This window comes from Balearica regulorum, chromosome 29 (genome assembly GCF_011004875.1).
Source record: "Balearica regulorum gibbericeps isolate bBalReg1 chromosome 29, bBalReg1.pri, whole genome shotgun sequence".
Classification (NCBI taxonomy): Eukaryota; Metazoa; Chordata; class Aves; order Gruiformes; family Gruidae; genus Balearica; species Balearica regulorum.
Window position 1 is genome coordinate 1,938,512 of NC_046212.1, and position 20,213 is coordinate 1,958,724.

General features: G+C 44.4%; 1 protein-coding gene across 5 annotated transcripts in view; it reads right to left on the reverse strand.

Annotated features, from left to right (window-relative positions):
* The window catches only part of SCN8A (sodium voltage-gated channel alpha subunit 8), a 63,686-nt gene that overhangs the window by 22,876 nt on the left and 20,597 nt on the right, over window positions 1-20,213 (reverse strand). For 2 of the 5 annotated variants that reach the window (XM_075737809.1, XM_075737808.1), the window contains exons 3-12: window positions 13,192-13,311; window positions 11,678-11,766; window positions 11,337-11,465; window positions 9,029-9,120; window positions 4,986-5,207; window positions 4,146-4,209; window positions 3,368-3,509; window positions 2,451-2,657; window positions 1,588-1,875; window positions 831-1,190 (exon numbers count right to left, since the gene is read on the reverse strand). In XM_075737809.1, the coding sequence (XP_075593924.1) occupies window positions 831-1,190; window positions 1,588-1,875; window positions 2,451-2,657; window positions 3,368-3,509; window positions 4,146-4,209; window positions 4,986-5,207; window positions 9,029-9,120; window positions 11,337-11,465; window positions 11,678-11,766; window positions 13,192-13,311 (1,713 nt within the window). Of the gene's footprint in view, window positions 1-830; window positions 1,191-1,587; window positions 1,876-2,450; window positions 2,658-3,367; window positions 3,510-4,145; window positions 4,210-4,985; window positions 5,208-9,028; window positions 9,121-9,257; window positions 9,350-11,336; window positions 11,466-11,677; window positions 11,767-13,191; window positions 13,312-13,805; window positions 16,581-20,213 lie in introns of those variants that run through there. The other 3 variants (XM_075737810.1, XM_075737811.1, XM_075737812.1) reach the window with 3 other exon arrangements.

Below are 20,213 nucleotides of genomic sequence, written 5' to 3' on the forward strand. Positions count from 1 at the left end.
CAAAACATTGTATTAACATGCTAACTCGGGAAGAAAAAAAATAATCAGGTAGCAACTAATGCTTAACATAACTAATTAAGGTCAAATAGGTTGCAAGAATTCAAATAACTAAAAAAAAATAGCTTGGAATTCATAGGCATGGTAACCAGACTTTTTGCAGATTTAGGCATCTTTCAAATGATGTTGGTTTAATCTTATCCAGATTCCTTTACGCCCCACTAATATTCTATTTTTTGAGCTCCTGCATTCTGAAATATTGATCCACTGAAAATGTTATTCAACACCAATTCAGTCAACTGATTACAACAAGTCACAGTCAAAAATTAAACAAAATTATTTTTTAAAAATCCTCACTTTAGTAACAGCTTCCCTTGCAAAATTTAGTGAGGGCTAAAAGACTGTTTGTTTTTCCCTTTAAATCCCCAAACATTTGATCTTATTGTGGAGAACATCTGCAAGAAACTTTGGTTGGTTCCCCCATTCCCATGCTGTAAATAGCTCCTCTGAAACTGCCCCAAGGACTTCTACTATTATTAATCCTTTAATTAAGGACTCAATTCCAAGCCTTTTTTTCCCAGGAAGCCGGGGGAGAAGGAGGTGGGTCACTGAGTTTGAGAAGGAAAGAAAGGGGCAGTTGAAGCACAAGGTGTTCAATCCAACACAGACTTTATCATCTGCGGACAGACAGACCGACTCTCATTCCGCCAGGGTGTCTGCTTCACTCGAAGGGCGGCATTCAGGAGAGGAGAAGAGGACGGACCGCCATGCCTAAGCTATCTACTCATTGACTTCCTTACACTGTCATCGGTAGCTGCCTTATCTATTTTCACCTCAGGCAGAAGGCGTCCCCCAGGCATGCTGGAAGGTGGGCCACCGATGAGGGACACCACGCCGTTACAATCCACCGTGCTGTTCCTCTTCACATTTCGCCGGAGGTTGGGGAAAATCCGCGAGGACCGGCTGCCTTGGCTGTAGCCGCTGTAGCCGCTGTAGCTGCTCCTTCGGTCGCGACCGCGGATGGGGATGAAGAGGGAGTCCCTCCTGCCTTCGCTTTCCTCCACTGTGCTGTGCTCGTCATCGGCAAACTCATTCTCCGAACCCGGGTCACGAAATCGCCCTTTGTAGCTGAAGATGCTGCTCTTGCTATTGTGTCGGGAGAGAAAAGGGGAGCCTGGGATACTGAGGAGAGACTAGGAGGGAGAAAAGAAAGAATGACAACAGCGTGAATAGTACGGAAAGAAAGCACTGCAGTGCCGTCAAGTGCTGCTAAAGTGGTTTCGCTCCCTCTCCAGGTCTACACGAACCATCACCACTTCGCCGTCAGCCATACTTAAGAAGCTGTTCACTCTTGGCTGGCTGAGCTACGTCGGTGAAGACGTTACCTGGTTGGATTCCCTACTCTCAGGAACAGTTTATGCCAGGGTAAGTGTGCGCAAGGGCTGTAAACTTGGGCCATAAGTGTCATCCTGATCCGCTGCAAGTTTAAGACGGTGGGCAGATTCCTTTGACATGCTAATCAGGATCTAAAGTAGAATATTATCCTGACTATAAGCAAGCATAAACATTAGCAAAGGAAATTAAAACTACCTGGTTCATGATGGAAAATTTCCTTCCTAGCCTGTTATCTGGTAGCCTGAATGCCTTCCTCCTCATGCCGTCCTCAGATTCGGACTTGAACACCTTTTCATTGTCACACTTCTCCTCTCCTTCCGACAGTTCTTTGTCCTTCCGTTTTTTCCTCCTGTTCCGACGCTCCTTGGCACTCTTGGAACTGAGTTTGGAAATCTCCGAAGAGCTCCGAGACATCCTCCCCCCGCCATCGTCCTCCACAGCATCTTCAGAGACCGTCCCTGCCGAAGTGACCATAGCAGCGGCCTGAGGGTGAAGGCAAGAGAATGGAAAAATGAGTCAGATCTTACCAGGATTAATACTCCATTTTCTGCTTTAAGAAAGAGTGCGGCTCCGTGCATACAAGCGCAAATCTTGGGGACAGGACTGACATGTTTACTCTTTCTCTTAGAAGAAACTTGCAGCCAGGACTTGTAAGAATTTTTACAGTCTACTTTTGCAGGTAGTAAAATCTCTCTCAGTCCCTCCGCTTTGTTTATAGGCATTTGATAAAGGACCAACAACGACGTACTTGTCTGCCTGGCAAAGACATTCCCACACTTAACTAGAAACTCTGGGAACGGTTAAAAATTCCTTAATGGAAGGCAGTTTTCCAACGCAAAATAATCACGGCAAGCTTTCATATAATCCAGGAAAAACCAGCTGCGGCAGGGAAGAGATAACGTGCAACGTTGACCCCAGTCAACAGCGGACGTGACGCCAGGGAAAGGCAGCCATAGCACTGCTGCAATCTTTTATTATACATCACTGCTCTGTAATAACAGGCAAATAAATCTTAAAATACGCAAATGCATCAAAAACCATACAATCGAAACACTCACCTGTGCTTCTTCCTGCTGCTTTTTCAATTGTTCTAACATGGCCTTAAATTCTGCCTCTTTCTGCTCTGCCTCCTCCAGCGTGGCCTGGTTCTGCTCTTCGTAAGCCATAGCGACCACAGCCAAAATTAGATTAACCAGATAGAACGATCCCACAAAGATCACCAAGACAAAGAAAATCATGTAGGTTTTTCCTGCTGCTCGTAAGGTCTGGACGTAGAAGAGCACGGTAGAGGGAAGAGAAAAGGAAAGGGGAAAGCAATTTCAGAGTAACACCTGATACATGAACTGATCCCAAGTTTCTTGACCTGAAAAGCTTCTAAGAAAATATAGCGGTGCCGAATATTTAACGTCTCAGCAATTCCACTGCAAAGCACTAAGGCACTGCACGTGCATTAGGCATAAACACAAAAGGTGACATCCCTCTTCTTCGCTTAAGGGAACATCCAACGGATGCAAACTGAAAAGGATTCAGAAGTACAGCGTGAAAGTCAATGCTTAGACTCCCTTAAAACAAAACAAAGTAGAAGAAAAGCCATTTCAGCAAGGTTCCCCAAACCGTCCTCGGGTTACAAGGAAACACTCTGCCCTCCAAAGCGCCCGAGCACCTTCTGTGAGCAGCGCCGAACTGCACAGAACCTTCTGCAGCACACGGTCAGGTTCCTCCAGAATTAATTCACAGTTCCTTTGCTGTTCCGTGTGCAGGCTGAGGACCTACCATCCCTTCTGGGCTTAAAAGTACAACACCCGCTTACAGGTAATGTCCCCTTCCTCCTCAACACACGGCATCTCATTGTGCAGCTTTACTCACGGTTCCTCTTTCAGATAGGAGGAATAAAATAAAGCTCGGCACATTTTCCTTTTCTGTACCGTCCCCAAATTCTCATCGCGTATAACACCGAGGCAAAGCGCTTACTTACTAATTGATACAAGTTTTCCCAAAAGTCCTGAGTCATAAGGCGAAATAAAGCCAGAAAAGCCCAGCTGAAAGTGTCAAAGCTTGTGTAACCATAGTTCGGGTTCCGTCCTGCTTTCATGCACGTGTAACCCTCCGGACATTGACTGTGAAGAAGACGACAGCCATTTCAGGGCACCAAGGCAGTCACAGGGAGAGAGCAAGTTGACAACATGCACGTTCTCCATGCTCACGGAGATTTTCACAACCCTCGTAACAAATGGCATGCATTTTGCTTTCCGTGTCAAGTAAGAACGGCAGACAAGGAGATTGACAGACAGGATTTCAGATTTTATCTTTATCCTATGGAAACAAGATGCGGCAGTGGGAGGCTTTTCACCCGACGTGAGCCGAAAGGACTGGCTTTTGCCACGTCTTTAGAGCTGAAGGACTGGGTGGAAAAACCAATTGGAGGCAATAGCACGTGGAAAGTTTCCATTTCTGAACCTCCATCCCCTGCTTCTCTGATGATTCTTAGGATCGGATTCAGAGGGAAATAATGCCACTAGTAATCATTATTAGACCTCCTGAGATGACGTGAAAAATGTCAGCTTGCATTATATTAGTCAAACAGACAGTAACAATGGATTAATAATTAGATTAAGAAACATGAAACCTTTTACATGTGAAATATAGCCAGAACCAACAAAGGAAGCAACAGGAAATATTCCAGAAGTTTTGCCATCATTAGCCAACATCAATGGTAATTAGAGTCTCTACTTTTAATAAAGCTTAACACTCACCCTGCATCTGAGCTGTTACCACAGAGCAAAGGATCAGGGGCGCCAGGAATTATGTAAAAATTTGCTGAAGAAGATGAAAAAGAGGATATTACATGCACACACATATGGAGTTACAGGATTTAACATTCAACAGCACTACAAAAACTTCATTGAAGAGCCCTCTAGATCCCCTTCTGATAAATTAATCGGTAAACTAACTCAGCTTTAAATAACATTAGCCCCACTAACTGCGCCTGAGTTTAAACACCTTTCTGGAAGTCAGTATAGCATTCTGAATAAAGATTTAAAACTAGCTGACTGCACAGTAGAGAAGCTCCAAGTGAGAACGGAGGAAGAAATTAAGTTACAAAAACTTGGAGGCTGGTTCCTTGATCGTCCACAGCATCGGTTACAGCTCTGAAACCCTGCCAGCGCGGAAGGATGCTGCAAAGCAGAGACAGGTACCAACAACTTCATGTGCATCCTCTGAAGAACTCAGCAAAACTAAGTGAAGGACCTGACATTCAGCCCAGGGATTTAAATGGGCAGTTACTTCCCATTTACCATATTTAAAGAGTTTTCAATTGGAAACAAAACAGTAAAAAAAAAAAAAAAAAAAAAAAGCCTTGTTGACAAAGTCTTCATTTAGCTAAAAGAGCACAGCCAAGACCTTCTAAACGGACGAACCCAACTAGAAACACCTCAACAAGGCCAGGTTTCTAAAAACTGAAAAATATCTGAGCAAGGGGTTTTTCCTGCGCAGAGCTGGACACACCACATTATAACCACGTCGGAAATCCTGCTCAGCAGCATTGAGTCAAATAAGAAGGTTTTAGGGAGTCTCACTGCAGAAATACCTACACATATTGTTGGTGTATTCCTCCCAGTCAAAGCCCCTAGAGCCGTTATCCAGCAAAGTCTCGTTCACATTAATTGGCCATATCACGCACTTGTTCCTTAAATTGCCCATAAACAGCTGCAACCCGATCAGAGCAAAGACACTGAGACAAAACACTGTCAAGATCATTACATCCGACAGCTTCTTCACAGACTGAATTAGGGCACCCACAATGGTCTTCAAGCCTGCAGAGGAGAAAACAAGACTAGAAATCACTCCTGTAGAATGAAAAGACATTGAAAATTCAAATACGTACAGTACCTTACAACCGCTATACGGTGGCGAAAGATTGCTGCTGTAACATGGTTCCTGGGAACCACCGCTCACATTCAGGTTTTTCCACAGTGCGATAAAGGTGACGAGTGAACCAAGCTCACCAGTTTCAGTGATGAACTAGCAATAGTTAGAACAAACTGAAATACCAGCCCTGAGAATATCTGAGCCCTGCAGCACAGGATGCAAAGCGTACTCGGGAGTCGTTGCTGTCAAAGCAGGCTTGGTCTAAACAAAGGTGTTAAATTAATATACACTGCTACAAACCTCTCCATGGACACACGTAGTTGTGTTTAATTGGCTTATTGGCACAAACTACAACTTACAAAGACCAAATACCTTTTGAACTGTCTACTTCTTAAGTTTCTACTGCTTAACTAAACTGTTTCAGCACTTCCCCTTTCCTTGCGGGGGCTGAATCTTTCGTTTAGATCATGGGGTTTGTTATGGGTAGGGCAGGATTTCATCCAGAGCGCTGGCTCTTTGGGTTTTACCAAGGCCGTCGGGATCACTGATAGGCAAGGCTCAGTAATAAAAGTAAGCTCAGGCGTAAGCCAAGGATCCTGCTGGTTTTCCAAACCAGTCTGGTCTGTAAGAGGAACTGGGGGAAGAACGCAGCACTAACGCTTTCAGGAGACAGATCTAAACCAGCAAGAATTTTAGAGGCAGAAATAATACAGTATTGGGGCCCTTTAATCAGCCTTTCTGACGTGAAGTAGGATGATCTCGCATTTATAAATGAGTAGTGAAGGAGGCTGAAGGCAGAAAGGAGGAAAAAAAAAAAAAAAAATTCGGGGGGAGTCAGATCCAAGTCTCTGCTGAGGCCACGTGAGCATTCTGTGATAAACCTTTGACAAGAAACCTTTCTATACCAACAGAGGTTTGATCCGTATCAGGAACATAAAGATTCAAAAATAATGAAAAGGAATTCTTATGGAGGAATAATTTTTTAAAATGTCTTTTACTTCAATCTTCAAAACTTTTAATCAATGCCAAAGCCCTACTCCAAGACAAAGCAGTTTGTGCTGTTAGTTCCGGCAGACAAATAACCGTTACAACACTCGCTTGCATGCTCATCTCCACCGCTCGAAGATGCACCACTCCGCGCATGCAGCCATTTGCACCAGCGTTTCTGTTTCTAGCTCCTATGTCGCTCTCTCACAGGCGTCTAAGGAGAAAGGGGTTTCAAACCGAGGTGATCAACTGGCAGCAAGAGCGTCCCCAGGCACAGGACAAAGGAACTTCAACAGCTTTCAGCTGAAGCAATCGCCATCCTGTACGGCAGATCCAGATTTCCCCGGGTCCTATTGAACGCAGGTGTGCCACAGGCTGGCAATGCATGGAGACTGATGGCAATAGTCAATTAAAATACCAATAACTCAAGTGCCAATTAAAAAAAAAAAAAAATCTTTAGATCACCACAGAGTTTGATATGGTCTACCAAGCCATAAGAGGAAGGCAATATTTTGATGTTTTAGCTCATAGGTGCCACAGTCTCCTCCTGTCACCAAATCCATACAGACCCTCTACCTGCACAGAATTTTGTCCAGTGGTGTGTCATATTCTGGTAAGATTTCCCATTTTTATCTTGTCTAAAAAACACACCGAGGATAATTCCAGTTATTGACAGAAGATGTAGTTAGCGCTCGTCATAACACTAACATGAGTTTCTCATTAGCTCGGCGCTGTGTTAAAATTCCCATTCCATTACACGTGCTGGAGCAGAAAGGGAACTCCTTTACACTGTAATATTAAGTGTATTCTAAAAATCACTTCTTCCCTGAGACGTGATGCCACTAAAACCCATAAAGAGCATTCTATGCCTAAGTTCATATTAAGTAACCCAAAAGGCTAATTACGCAAACCTTTACATTCCTCATACTGTTAGTCACAAAACCGAGAGCTGAGCAAGGTCTGTGCTTTGCAGAACCACAACTGGGGCAACCCTGTCCAGAGTCTGATACAAATACCCAAAGTTTTGCCGTTCGCAGTTCCAGCCACGGACGCGTTCAGCGTGCCCCACGCTCCAACAGGATCCCCTCGGCTCTGTGCAGCAGGTCACCCCTTTAGTAAAAGCGTGCGGCACATCATCCCTTTAGTAAAAAGTACGGCTGCACAGAACTTCAAGGGCTCAGATCTGTCCCCCTTGCTGTCATTTGACATAAAAGCAGTAGTACGGACAGAATCATACAAAACGGAACTGTTCTGCTCCTTTCCATAGGAAGACAAGGCATGCTGTCACACATTTAGTAACCAGCTCATTAAAGTTGCATCATCTTCACTTTGCTACGATTATGAAAGCAAAACACATACAAAACTTATTTCAACATCGATGCTTTTCTTTTTGGCAAGCCAGTTAATACCTGTAGCAGGCTGACAGAATCACAACTGCACTTCAGATCCGTCTAGTGCACTGCTAACAGCAATTCCCACATATCTTTTGCTCTTTGTATGTGCACTACCAAACATTACGGAAGGCTAAGTAAGACCATTATTCTAGCATACTCTCATTTGGTGCAAGGAAAGCAGGTGCCACTTAAGAACATCATGCACAACAGCCATATACATCTGATGGGTTTAGCAGTCTGGAATGGGGACAAAAGTGATGGGCCCCTACAATTCCATAGTCTCTTTTCTGGCAAACGTATATGCAAGTGCAGCCTGAGAAAGCGAAAGAACTATTATGAGTTAATGCATTAGGAAACAAACCACAAAGAAATAGAAGACCGAAACTCATCAAGTGATTATTTAGGGTGCCTACCTTGGGACAGGTCAAGCACCTAGAAACTGGAAAACTACAGATGCTTTGGTGCCTACGAAAATTGAGTCTTGAGCTTGACCTTAAAATTAGGGACACTTTTGAGAAACCATCTGCATGAGACTTTTCTAGACAAGAATTTGGGATCAGAATCATATTCTCAGTCCATGACGCCTCCATGGTCTCTTACAATAAAGGAAGGGCTGTTGCTTACCCTGTTACACCCAGATTGCGTTAGAGTCTAGAAGTAGCTTTGTAAGCGATGGGCCTGCAAAGTCCAGCTCTGGGCGGCACGTGAAATGGGCAGGTCTATGAATCCTGACTTACTGAAAGCTCGGTCGGTACTTTGGGTCACACACTATTGCATTAATAGCTGACGGCCGGTTCCGCTACACCGGACAAATGCCAAAGCCGGTAATGCCAATGGTCCATTTAGTCTGTCTCAAAACGGCACCATCAACCCTTTCTGACAACGGGGAGGCAAGCTTTTTGTCATTACCTAGAAGACAGCCTGCCCCAGGTCCCATCTGACTCCAAGTAACTGAAGTAGCCTCACACAGAAAGGTTTTCATCTTGGTTGGGTTTTGCTCACTTGCTTTACAAACTGGTTCCTACAACATCTCTAGAAGCACTGACGATAGTGGGATGACTCACTGAGCAAGAACCCGTTCAGCCCGAGCAGGGAGTGTCTGATCTGTTATTCATCTGGAACTAAACTTTAGGCCCAGCTTTCCTTTCAGAGATCGGATAGCCCCAGGTGTACGCAGGGATAAAGAAGGATGGAACAGCAGACTGTTCATCCCATGATTTGATGGCCCAGGAGCCTTAATTTCAAACTACTCTGTGTATGCAGACTGCAAAGCCCATCAAAAACATCCCAGTGCCATTTCTGAGAAATAAGCAATGCAGGACAGGAGGGGGGATATGGAAGAGAGATACACGCAAGACCAGCCTTTAATGCTTAATGGTTCTCACCTGGAATTACAGAGATAGTTTTCAAAGCTCGGAGAACTCTGAAAGTTCTCAATGCTGAGACATTCCCAAGGTCCACAAACTCTGTGACATATCTGCAATGAGGGAGGTCACACACAAAAAACACAATGACAATACACACACCAAAATAAAACAACAACTACAGACAAAGCAATACATCACTCACAGGGGCCTGTACCCAACAGCTAACACCAACCGGAGGCCGCCTTACCTGGAATTACAGAAATAGTTTTCAAAGCTCTCAGAACCCTGAAAGTCCGCAGAGCTGAAACATTGCCTAGGTTTACAAACTCTGTTATATACCTGCAGAATTAAACCAGAGTTAATGGCACCGTTGGGGTCACCTTCCTTTTCATATAGTTGTCTGTTTATAGGAAACAGCTTGTCATTTAAAATGCTTTCGAACTGGCATTTAAAAGAGAGAGACAGAAAATTTCAGAGCCAAAACACAGTTTAAGTCTCTCCACGCTGCAACCAGCTCGTCCAGGTGCGGGGTTAGATACTTGCATTCTCGCCTGTACAGGACTGGAAAATTTAACGCTATCTCTACAGAAGACGGCAATTATAAAAGTGCCAAATTTGCGAGGAGACTTGGTGACATTGCCTCAGTTCAATGGTTTTAGGTATATTCGCTTCACTTCATGTTTTTAATAAAGCATGATCATCTTTTGCTTTGATTAGCGTCCTTCATTTTAATCCTTTATGCTTTACTACCTGTTTGTGAGCCACAGGTAGGTCTGATTATCCCTGGTTTACAAGGGGGTAAACCTGAGATACACAGAGGATAAGAGGCTTAGTGCAAGGTTAACAGAGTTATATTTTACCACAGCTTAGAACAGAACATTTCCTCTGCGATGCCTGGGGATAAATGTGGTACGAAAAAGCAAAGAAATGCACAATAGTCCCGATTCTTCCTGGTGCAAAAAGGCCTCAAGGGCTTCATGAAACTCAGACCCTCTTAGTGGGACTGAAATAACACAGAGGCTTGCCGCAGCCCTTGACACAAAAAAAGGATTGTATTTGACATCTACAGGCAACCTCACTGGAAATGAGGAGGTTACAGAGTCTGATCAGCTAGAGATTTAGCACATTTATTTAAGATCGATGCATTGGGCCTTTTAAAGCTGGCACGCCATCACTTGTTAATTTATCGAGAAACAAAGGAAATAACCAAATTGACAGGCCGGATTCGGTCTGTGTGCACAGAACTGGAGGCCTCACCCACACAAGCCTGTTTACACCGTGCACAGCAGATCCCCGTCTATTCCGAAGTAAAAGTGTCAGTGAGTTACCGGTTGGTTTGCCTTTTGTGTACAATGTCCAACTCTTTGCATATAGTTTAAATACACGACTAAAAGGCAAGTAGAAAAAGAGCAGAAACTCAGGTTTCAGGGTGCAGAATCCAGCCAAAAAAGGGCATTTGAGATGATTAAAGCATCTTGCTACAATGAAATTCAAGTGCTCTGAACCCTTGAAAATTAGGCTCCTGAGCTTTCCTCAGTTTTCAGCGGCCGTTGTTGACTACGGGAACCCAAACATGCACACGTACAATATTCCAAAAACCAACGTAAAAGGGAAAAAAAAAAAAAAAAAATCTCTTCCACCGGTGACTCAGACGACCAGGGACATCCACCTGGTTTTCACCAGCGGTACTAAGCCTAAGCAACGATCAACGCAGGCCGATAAGGAAAAAGCCAGAAATCTAGCCTGCATCTCCTGGTTCAGCTGTGAGTTCAGACATCCCCATGAATCCTCATTATCAGACCAATGTAAGCTGATCTGGCGCAAAAGAAAAGAACGAGGAAGAAAAATAAAGTGCCTCCTTCTCTGATGCTACATCTTCATCAGAAATGGGTTAATAACTGTTCAACCTGAAGTCGCAGCCCGGGAAATTTTAACATGCAAGCCCAAGGAGGGAAGGAGTGGTGGAGACTAGAATTTAAAGCTGTTTGGCTCCTAGTCCTAGGCTTAACAGAATAAGCTGCCACTCTGCCATGTAAGCAATCTAAAATGCTAGGCACTATTATAAAGTCTTATATTAATAAAAGCAGTTTTCAGAAAATCGTCTTTTTTGCAGCAGCAACTCCACTAACTCCACGGAGTTGCATTTTAGATGTGTGACTCTGTGTCAGGCTAAAGCTTTCTTTTGAAAAATCAAGAAAGAAATCTTTTGGGGATTCACTGAAGTTTTCCTTGATTTGTTTTCTGCTCACACCCCCGCCCCCTTCCTAAGGTCTCATCCCCTCCCGTACGCCACAAACACCTGAAATAATCTGAAAACACAACTTACGCCATCATGATCACACTGAAATCTAGCCAGTTCCATGGATCGCGTAGGAAAGTAAAGCCATCTATACAGAAACCTCTTGCAATAATTTTCACAAGTGATTCAAATGTATAAATACCAGTGAATGTATACCTGTTATGAGGAAGAAAGAGAGCCGCACTGAAAAGTTTGTAGAAATGTCAATTTAGGCATGAAAAGAGATGAATTACAAAGACTTTGGTCTAAACAAAGTGGATATAAAAGACGACTTGCATTCATGCTAACTTAAATGGGAGTAGGAACAGATTTCTCAAGGAAAAACAATGTTCTGTGAGGTACTTAAAAACACAAGAAGCATTACTTACTCCACATTCTTGGACCATTCGGGCGGGTTATTAAAAGTCATGAATACACAGTTGGTCAAAATAGTGCACATAATGATCATGCTAAATACTGTAGAACAAAGTCAAGGATCAAAGGGACACTAGCGTGGCTCTCTTCATCACCTTACGGCTCCCTAACGATCACTGTACTGCAATAAAATTCAATTCCAGTCTATTCTCTGCGGACTACAAATAAGAGCCAAGATGCTTCCAGCAGTCATGGGAAATAAGACAAGGGTGACTATATATAAATAGTATTTTTATGTCACCATTCAATTTGTTTAATATTTTCTGGTACGTCTTAGCGATTCAAAATGAAAGGTCTCCCCAAATAATTCCATCTATTCAGTAACATGAAAATATATTGTGCGCTAATATATCCAACAGGAAAGCAGCGTTGCAATCCATGGACACCTAGGATTTGGCTTGGAGAGAATCTCGTGAATCTTTCCAAACGTCTCTGCTCCCTCTGTGTGTCACCTTTGCAGGTGGAAGGTGCTGGACTAACTGATTCGAGGAGCAGTGCAGGGACAGCACAACTGCAGAATTAGAAGTTTGAGTGGATTTTAACTACTGAATTATTAGAAGAATGGTGAAATCCAGGGTCAGATCCAAAGCTGTCTGACTTCCAAAACTGTTTAAGCAGGCTCAAATGGCTCTTAGATCAAGGCCCAAGATCCACTGCAGCATCTCGGCCTCAACCTGACAGATCTGCATCTCACCCAGAGGGGAGGCAAGTCCATGAGAAATAACACACACCCAAGGAAAACGCTCCCAGCCTCAGATCCCAAGTCGACTTTGAAAAGATGGAAAAGCTTTTTCTTCATACGAGATGCAGGAAGTAAGTATACAGAAGCCTCTAAACCAACAAATGAACCTGTTTCCGTTTTAGAGTCACTCTCTAAAAATAAATAAATAAACAGGGCAAAGCAGCTCATTCAATATACTACTATTTTTTTTTTCCTTCTCCTAATAACACATGCAGATGACACTTCCGAAGCTATCAGAGCTGTCTGAAGCCCAGCCGTGGAACATTTTGGAATAGCCTTGCCATTAGAGGGAAGTTTGAGAGATGCCAAAAGAGCAAGAAATTAGTCAGCGTCTAATTCCATATGAGGTATCTTTGGCTCCTTCTCCAGACACTAATTCCGTTTAACCATTTTAGCAGCTAGTTAAAGCTCAACTACTCGTCATGTGAAGCATAACCTTAAATCGTATCTGTTCCAAAACTTATCAATGTCTGTGCACTGACGGAAGAACGGACACAGATAAGTACAATTTAGCAGGGAAAATAAACGAAAAGTTTACTTGATTGGATGTGTCTAAAGGACCATGCTTTTTCAGTCAAAAAAGCATGTTTTTGTGGATGCTCTGAGGCCAATCCAACTTCACCAGGTGAATTCACAGACACTGTTTGAACTGAGCAATAAGACAACAGGCAAGAGATTTCTCAATGAACATACAAAGGCAAAAATAACTCGGTAATAAAAAGGATATGAATGTATCAAAATTTTAATAGCTATTCTTCTAAACAGATTAAAAGGACTTAAAATGTACAAGGCAGGTGTGGCACTAAATCGGAAGAGTGTTTTCCCTCTGTTTAGTACTACAAAGGTCTGTAGAGAAACAGAAAGAAAGAAAAAGAGAGAGAGAGAGTTAATGCATGAAAATCAAAGCATGAATTGTACAAAAAAAGACGAACAACTTCCATGGTAAAAAATAGCATTTTCTGCTTTTTTAAAGAACAATCTCCTTTATGAAGTTCCCATTAGGGTAAAACATACCTACCAGTACATCATGAATAATTCTACTCCAAACCATCCATTTTACTAGACACCTCAGAGCAGAAGCAAAATCCCCCATCCAAGAGCGCACTATTTCATCACACGAGGGTCGAAGCGCTCTTATCCCTATCGAATAGATAAGAACCAAGGCCCAAAGCAACTACGAATTCGGGAGAATTAGCAGCTGCACCCAGACCTCAGAATTAGACACTGCTCCATGCTCAAGACCATCTTTCCGGCACAGCGTTTGCGTAGCCTGCGCCTCCTTCCCAAACCTCGCTAACAGCTACCCCAACGAATCGTGTTTTTACAAGACAGCACCTCACCTGCAAAGAAAGATTGACAGGTAAGCGGAAAGAAAATGTCACGGCAGAGTCCCCCACCCCAGCAGACACCAATCCGATACCCATCGTCCCCACTCATTGAATTTTGAGCACATTCCATGCTGGCGCACCAACTCCAGGAACAGTCATGCGCTCTCGTTGCCTTTAATTAGCGAGATGTTAAGGTTCGCTACTTTATACAGAACCTGTGGAATGAATCATGTAAACGTGAGGCAGAATCGATCTCATCTTTCCATCACCAGCCTTAAAATACAGACCCGCTATTTCATCTCCCCGCTAGCGAACATGCATATCAAAAAGCACCGGGAGAATCACACGCAGCCATCTGGAGAGGCAAAATTAGAACTGTGGTTGCTTAATACCAGCACACTCAATGCACCTACCACTCGACTTGAAGGAAAAAAAAGCCATTTGTGTGCACTGAAAAGCCAAAGCCCTTTCTCCGGCACCATTTTCCCATTTTACATTCCCTTCGGGATGCTGCAGCATCAGCGAGGCAGGATGAACCCGGCCGCTGCAGGGGGATAGAGCAAAGCCGGACTCGCTGCAGGCTCGCTCCCCGGCACCAGCCCACCGTTTGGCACAGCCCCGAGCCTTCCCGGAGTCCAACACGAGGGAATCCACAGGGGCTTGCTGCCAACGCAGTCACTGTGCTTCCCCAGGAGACTCACTCTTATGAAATTTGTCATTTCCCTCCTAGTAAGTGAAACAACGTATTTTAGCTCATTTGGCTAAATTAGACCATTGAGCAGTAAATTCTTTGAAAAGGAAATCAAAATCAGATTGTGGTTCAGCACTGAGTGAGAAAGATTAGTTAGCATAACCATTAATGCATCTCCCAAGAAAAGCACTTAAAAGACAACTCTGGACAGCTCTTAAATTGCAGCATCAAGAATTAATGAACAGATCACCTTGGCATGTAACAACATTCTAAAAGGCTGTATGGTTTTCAAAATTGCAGACTACAGAGTGGTCAAGGGACAACTGATTTTAAGATCCAGCTGTCCCTCCTTCCCTGACACCACCAACTTTTCAAGACTCACACACCATTCCTTTTTAAATCTTCTTTCGCTGTCCCTTGAGAGGCTTTGGAGCAGGACACCCATCACACTGGGATGCTCACGGGCTTTGGTTGTGTCCCTGGCACAACACTGAGCGCTCAACCCCACCGCATCTTCTAAGCAACGAAATCTGCGACGTGACTGTGCTGAACGTGGGCACAAGGTGAGCTGGACAAAGTCAGAAATTCCCCCAAACCCATGGAGTGGTTCTGTGAGGCGGCTCCGTTTCATTACGCCTCCATTTCTACACAGGAAAAATCATGGTGGAGGAGCACAACGGCTTGCTCAGATGCAGCTCAGCAAGCCAGAAGTAAACCCGTTCTTCACATGGAGACACAGGTCCGTGCATGCTGCTTCACAGATGTAAACCAACCCAAAGACTTTCGACCTGTACCAGAAGAGCGAGCCAGGCTCAGGCAGGAAAGTGGATGTAAACTGCTCTACGTGGAGGGTCAGAGCCTGCTTGCCTTGGCACGCTGGAGTCATTACATGGAAACACACATTTTCACTAGCTGCTACACAAGGATCGACCCAGAAATTTGGCATTCCCTGTTGTAAGATAAGCTACTTCATCCAATGACCAGGGCAATCACCTACCAAACACGAACTCCACATTCTGCTTGCCAGCTTGGTCCTCCATCTCTTACACGGCCTTACCTAAGGCAGCTCCTTGTTGTCTCTTCCATGCTCTGCCCAGCTTTCCTTTTAGACCATAATGCTTGCTGAAACGATCCCTGTCTATGAAGCCCATCATAACTGGGCCTCTTGGGACAACAGCAGCACAAAGTAGGTGCCATACATTCCAGCCTGCTCATCGATTCCGACGGTTCCGAGATCCACTGCTCCAGTTCCCCTGTGTGTCCTATAAAATCCCAGGTAAAACTCCGCTTGGCCTTGTCAGTAGAAAGAAAAGCACGAAAGCCAAAAAGTGTTTGGCAATTTAAACCCTTATCTTAGTTTTTCTTTATAACTGCTGCTGACATATTAAAACTCAATTTCAAAATGGCTGCACGCTCTTAAAATGTTTGCTGGTTCAGGTCCAAGAACGTCCTTAAGCCCTTTTAAGATCTGCTGAGGCAAAGCTCAAAACTCAGAGAAAGGTGATACCTGGAGAAAGGCATTTTGCAGTCATCTTCCAAGAGATGAGGTCTGGTTGAACTTTCAGAAGTCTCAGTTTGTTGCTAAAGACTTGTGAAAAAAGGCTCTGTCCACTTTAGTTTTCTTGATGTTGGCTGGGAATCTACGCTTTACAGGAACCTTAGAAATAGTCCTCACATGAAAAAGAAGTAAGATCACAAAAGACAAGTCTTCTCAATTTGCAAAACAGCACATTAAAGAAGCTATGCTGGAGAGCACAACAGAATTGATCAAGTGATGGCAAAAAGCATTCCAGCTATATGGAGATGAAAATACTCTTGCTTCACGCGGGTTTTACATTAAGCATTTCTGTAATGGCTGCAAAGTGAGGAGGAGTGGGCAGAAGATTTAAGAAGAAAACAGCTTTACGAACAGCCTAAGAACATATGGAACCATATTCCTACGGTGGCAGCTGATGACTGCCTTACTCTCAATGTTAAGCAAGAGAGAGCGACGACTTTCTGATGACACCCTGAGCAAGTTACTTTAGCAGCTATTTTCAAAATTAATTTACAGGGAACTCTGGCACCCCGTAGGCTGAAGAAGTATATACAGAATTAAACGTCAACGCAAAATATTTTGCAAGTCTGTTTTGGCTCATGGAAGTGTACTTCCTAATACAGAAACCATATCGGTTAATATTTATTTTTCCACACACACCCCAAAAGGGGACAAATTTATTCTTTCTTAGTAACTTATTCTTCACTGCTGAAAAGCTTAAGGGGAAAAAGTGCCTCCCACATTTTGCTCTTGCTTTAATCTCTTGTTTCAAGCCCAACATAGGAAAAACCTTTGACATTTTCTGAAATGTATCAAATAAAACATTCCTGAAAGATATATTTAAAAAATAAATATTGTTCTACATGCAATATTGAGAAATTGGTCTGGATTAAAGTTTTAACGACACCACAATCTGCCTACGTGAGGAAATTCATTCTGCCTCAGAAGCGGAAATGATTCTCCTTCCTTCCACTCATCACCAGTGGGCTGCAGCTATTTAGGTGACTGCAGCAGAGATTCTCTCGCCTCCCAGTCCGTGCCACACTCGGCGTACCCTGCTCACAGCATGAGAGCTCTACGTGCTACGGCAACCCTGGGGACCGGATGCGAGCAGTACCGTTATCTGTCGTCTCACGAACAGCCGTACAACAGCAAACAACTCCATGACACTTTGCCTTCCATCCAACACCCAGAAAGGGCCGGGGAAGGTGCCTGATGGGGATCACACTCCCCTTTCTTCACTCTACCACGACAGCAGGGACGATAGCTAGGAAGGGCACGCTTACTTCTCCTGCTCCTTTTGAGCCCACTGGAGAGATGGAGCGGAAGAGAACATAACATTAAACACCCAAGACCTGGAAAAGGTAATTAGCTGTTGGAAATAAGGATGAAAGGCTGATTTTTGAGATGGTCTCGATTCTTCCCTCTGTTTCAGTGACTCCACTGAAATGCAAACCCCATTAATGGCATCATGACCTTGTAGGACCGTTACCGTGCCCTACAGAAGTCACAAGCGCAGGCTCCTGGAAGCACATGCTAGAGCCAGACATGCCTCCCGCAAGCTGGTCTCTCCACATCCCTGTAATTTTCCCAGTTCCACGCAGGCAAGGTGACATTCTGGACCAGAGGGCCCATTTCCAAACCGTGCATGTGACTCGATGAAGTTGCAAGTCACTCCATTGGCACATACACACTAGAACAATCCTCAGGTGCTCATCTGCAAGCTATAGGTGACCTCAGCCAAGCCCACTCCAGCCTCAGATCTTCACGGATATACAGACAGTCTTCTACAACCGCAGGGGTGACTCCTCCATTGACACCCAGCCACCTGAGCTTATACATGGCCCCAATTCCCAGAATGTTCAGGGACCTGCTACCGCCTCGGAAATGGAGCCATTGCAGGAACGTCAGCACCTTTACCTTGTTCTGTAGCAAGTATGAGATTCACGCTGAGTGAGATGGAAGTTACTTGAGGAAAACGGCCACAACCTGGCAAACGTCACGTTCAATGGGAAAGAACGGGGTGAGGAGTTGTTTAGTAGGAGTGATAGCCTAGGCTGCAAACGGAAGAGAAGGAAAAAGAGAGGTCTAAAAGATGGAAAAACATCTTTAAAAAAGACATACTAGTACTAAACCTGCAGAAATAAAAGAGGATGATGGTCCTTACCTCTTGCTTAAGCAAACCCTGAAGGATGACTAGACTATGAGGCAATCAGGTGCTTTGCTTTCATTGCTAGGGATGCTCATACAGGTAGCTTTCCTGAATTTTGTTTGCACGTGTAAACAAGGAAGTTCATGTACCTGCCTTTTGGGGTTTTTAACTGAAACATTTCAGGTTCCCATGACAAATATCATGGGCAAGTATTGGTTCTACCATGTGCTTCAGGTCAGGAATTGGAAGGCGATTACTATTTGCAAAAGAAAGATTCATGAAAAAATTCTCTCTGGTACTTAAAGAGAGACAAAAAGGAGCTAAATTAGCTCAAAAATCTGCTACCTGTGAGCAAAGAGACTTTCCTGATTCTCCTAAGAGTCATTACTCCTATTTTCCAAAATGCAACTGAGCAGAGAAAAGAGAAATAGCTCGGACAAAACCATTGCTTGCAGGGCTGGGCTCCAAACGCAGGAGTTTTGACTCCCCGTGCCATGGTTCTGTTTCTAGGTCACGCTGTTTCTCCTTTAAATATCAGTTATCAGGCCACTGGAAAGTTCAGCTCCTCCGTTAAAATGCAGTTTCCGTTTCCTTAGATAAACCAAGATCACTGTGCCCTACCGCAAGGAAAAGCGACCAGCTGATTTGTTCCTATGCATGCTGTACATCTAGCTTTAAAAGAAAAGACCTATGATGCAAAGCCTTCTGGCAAATGCTGGAGAGGGGGGGAGGAAAAAAAAAAAATCTTGGAAAACTTCCCATGAATCAAGCAGATTCGCAATTCCTGATGATTCAGACAAGGGCCTTTTTTAATGGCCTTAAAAAAAATTCTTTGTGGGAAGTCACTGACTACTTGAAGCAGCAAAGCAGCAGCACGCACCTAAGCTGTCACCATCCTGAGGTGGATGCAAAAGAAACAGAGCCAGTAAAATGTTAATCCAGTGTTTATGGGAAGAGCAAGGCTCTTTTCACAGAATGGCAGGTACGAGGTTGGCAGGGCTGTGCGAGTTTGTCTCCCATCTCCAGAACCTTCCCCTCCATCTGCAGCTGCTCCAGCTCCGCGGAGAGCTCGCATCCCCGCACGGCAGGCACGCCGAGCGAGCAGAAACTCGGCGAGCGGCTGCAGGCAGAAACGTACGGCGCTCTTCTGGAGACGTGACAGATGCCTTCAAAGTGGGGATGTGCCTTATTTTTCTCTACAAATGAAAGGTCTATTAATAGCATTATGTTGGGAGGCGAATATGGAGACTGACAAAGCGTGAGGTGTAACAGGGTTCCCCTCTGCCTCCTACTGCTGCTGTAACGTTGAGACAACCGAGAAGCCCTTGCCCAAGGCTCCAGGACATGGCAGTGCCCACCGCCCTTTCAGCACTGCTCTCCTATTTTAGCTAGAAAGAACAGGGCCCAATTCTCCCACGTACACTGTCCGTTCGGCTGCGTGAACACGAAGGGGGCACAGAACGCTCCCGTTTGGATTTCCAGCGACGCTTCGTACCACCTGCGTTGGCGGGGCGCAGGCGGCCACACACAGCCAGCGAGATCCCAGGAACTGCTCTTCAGCTACGCGTCCCTTTTTCACAGCCTGCCCACACCAAAACCAGGCAACACCACATATGTTTAATAACAAGAAAATATTTGTTTCATAAAGAGCAAGTATTTCTGAGGGATAACGTGAGCTACCTTCTTACCAGCAACAGCAGCTGTCCGTACGTTTCCTTAGGCACCACGTCAACCTGAACGCCCGTCTGCCTGGTATTGCACACCCACACAAACCAACGTATTCCAAAGCCCTGTTCTCAGCTGGTACCTGCACTCCTCGCTCCACTGACACAACAAATAAGCATTAAGTTCACTAGTGGAAATGCAGAGAAGAACCATCAGTTATACCCAACGTTAGCAGCAAATTCAGATGATTTCATGTGAATAACGCCCTGCAAGTCACAGAATCGCTTCCGAGTGTGGCGAGAAATGTCTGTCCCAACGCAAAGTCATAAAACATTTTGTTACCCATGACAACTTACTGATTTTACATGACAGTCA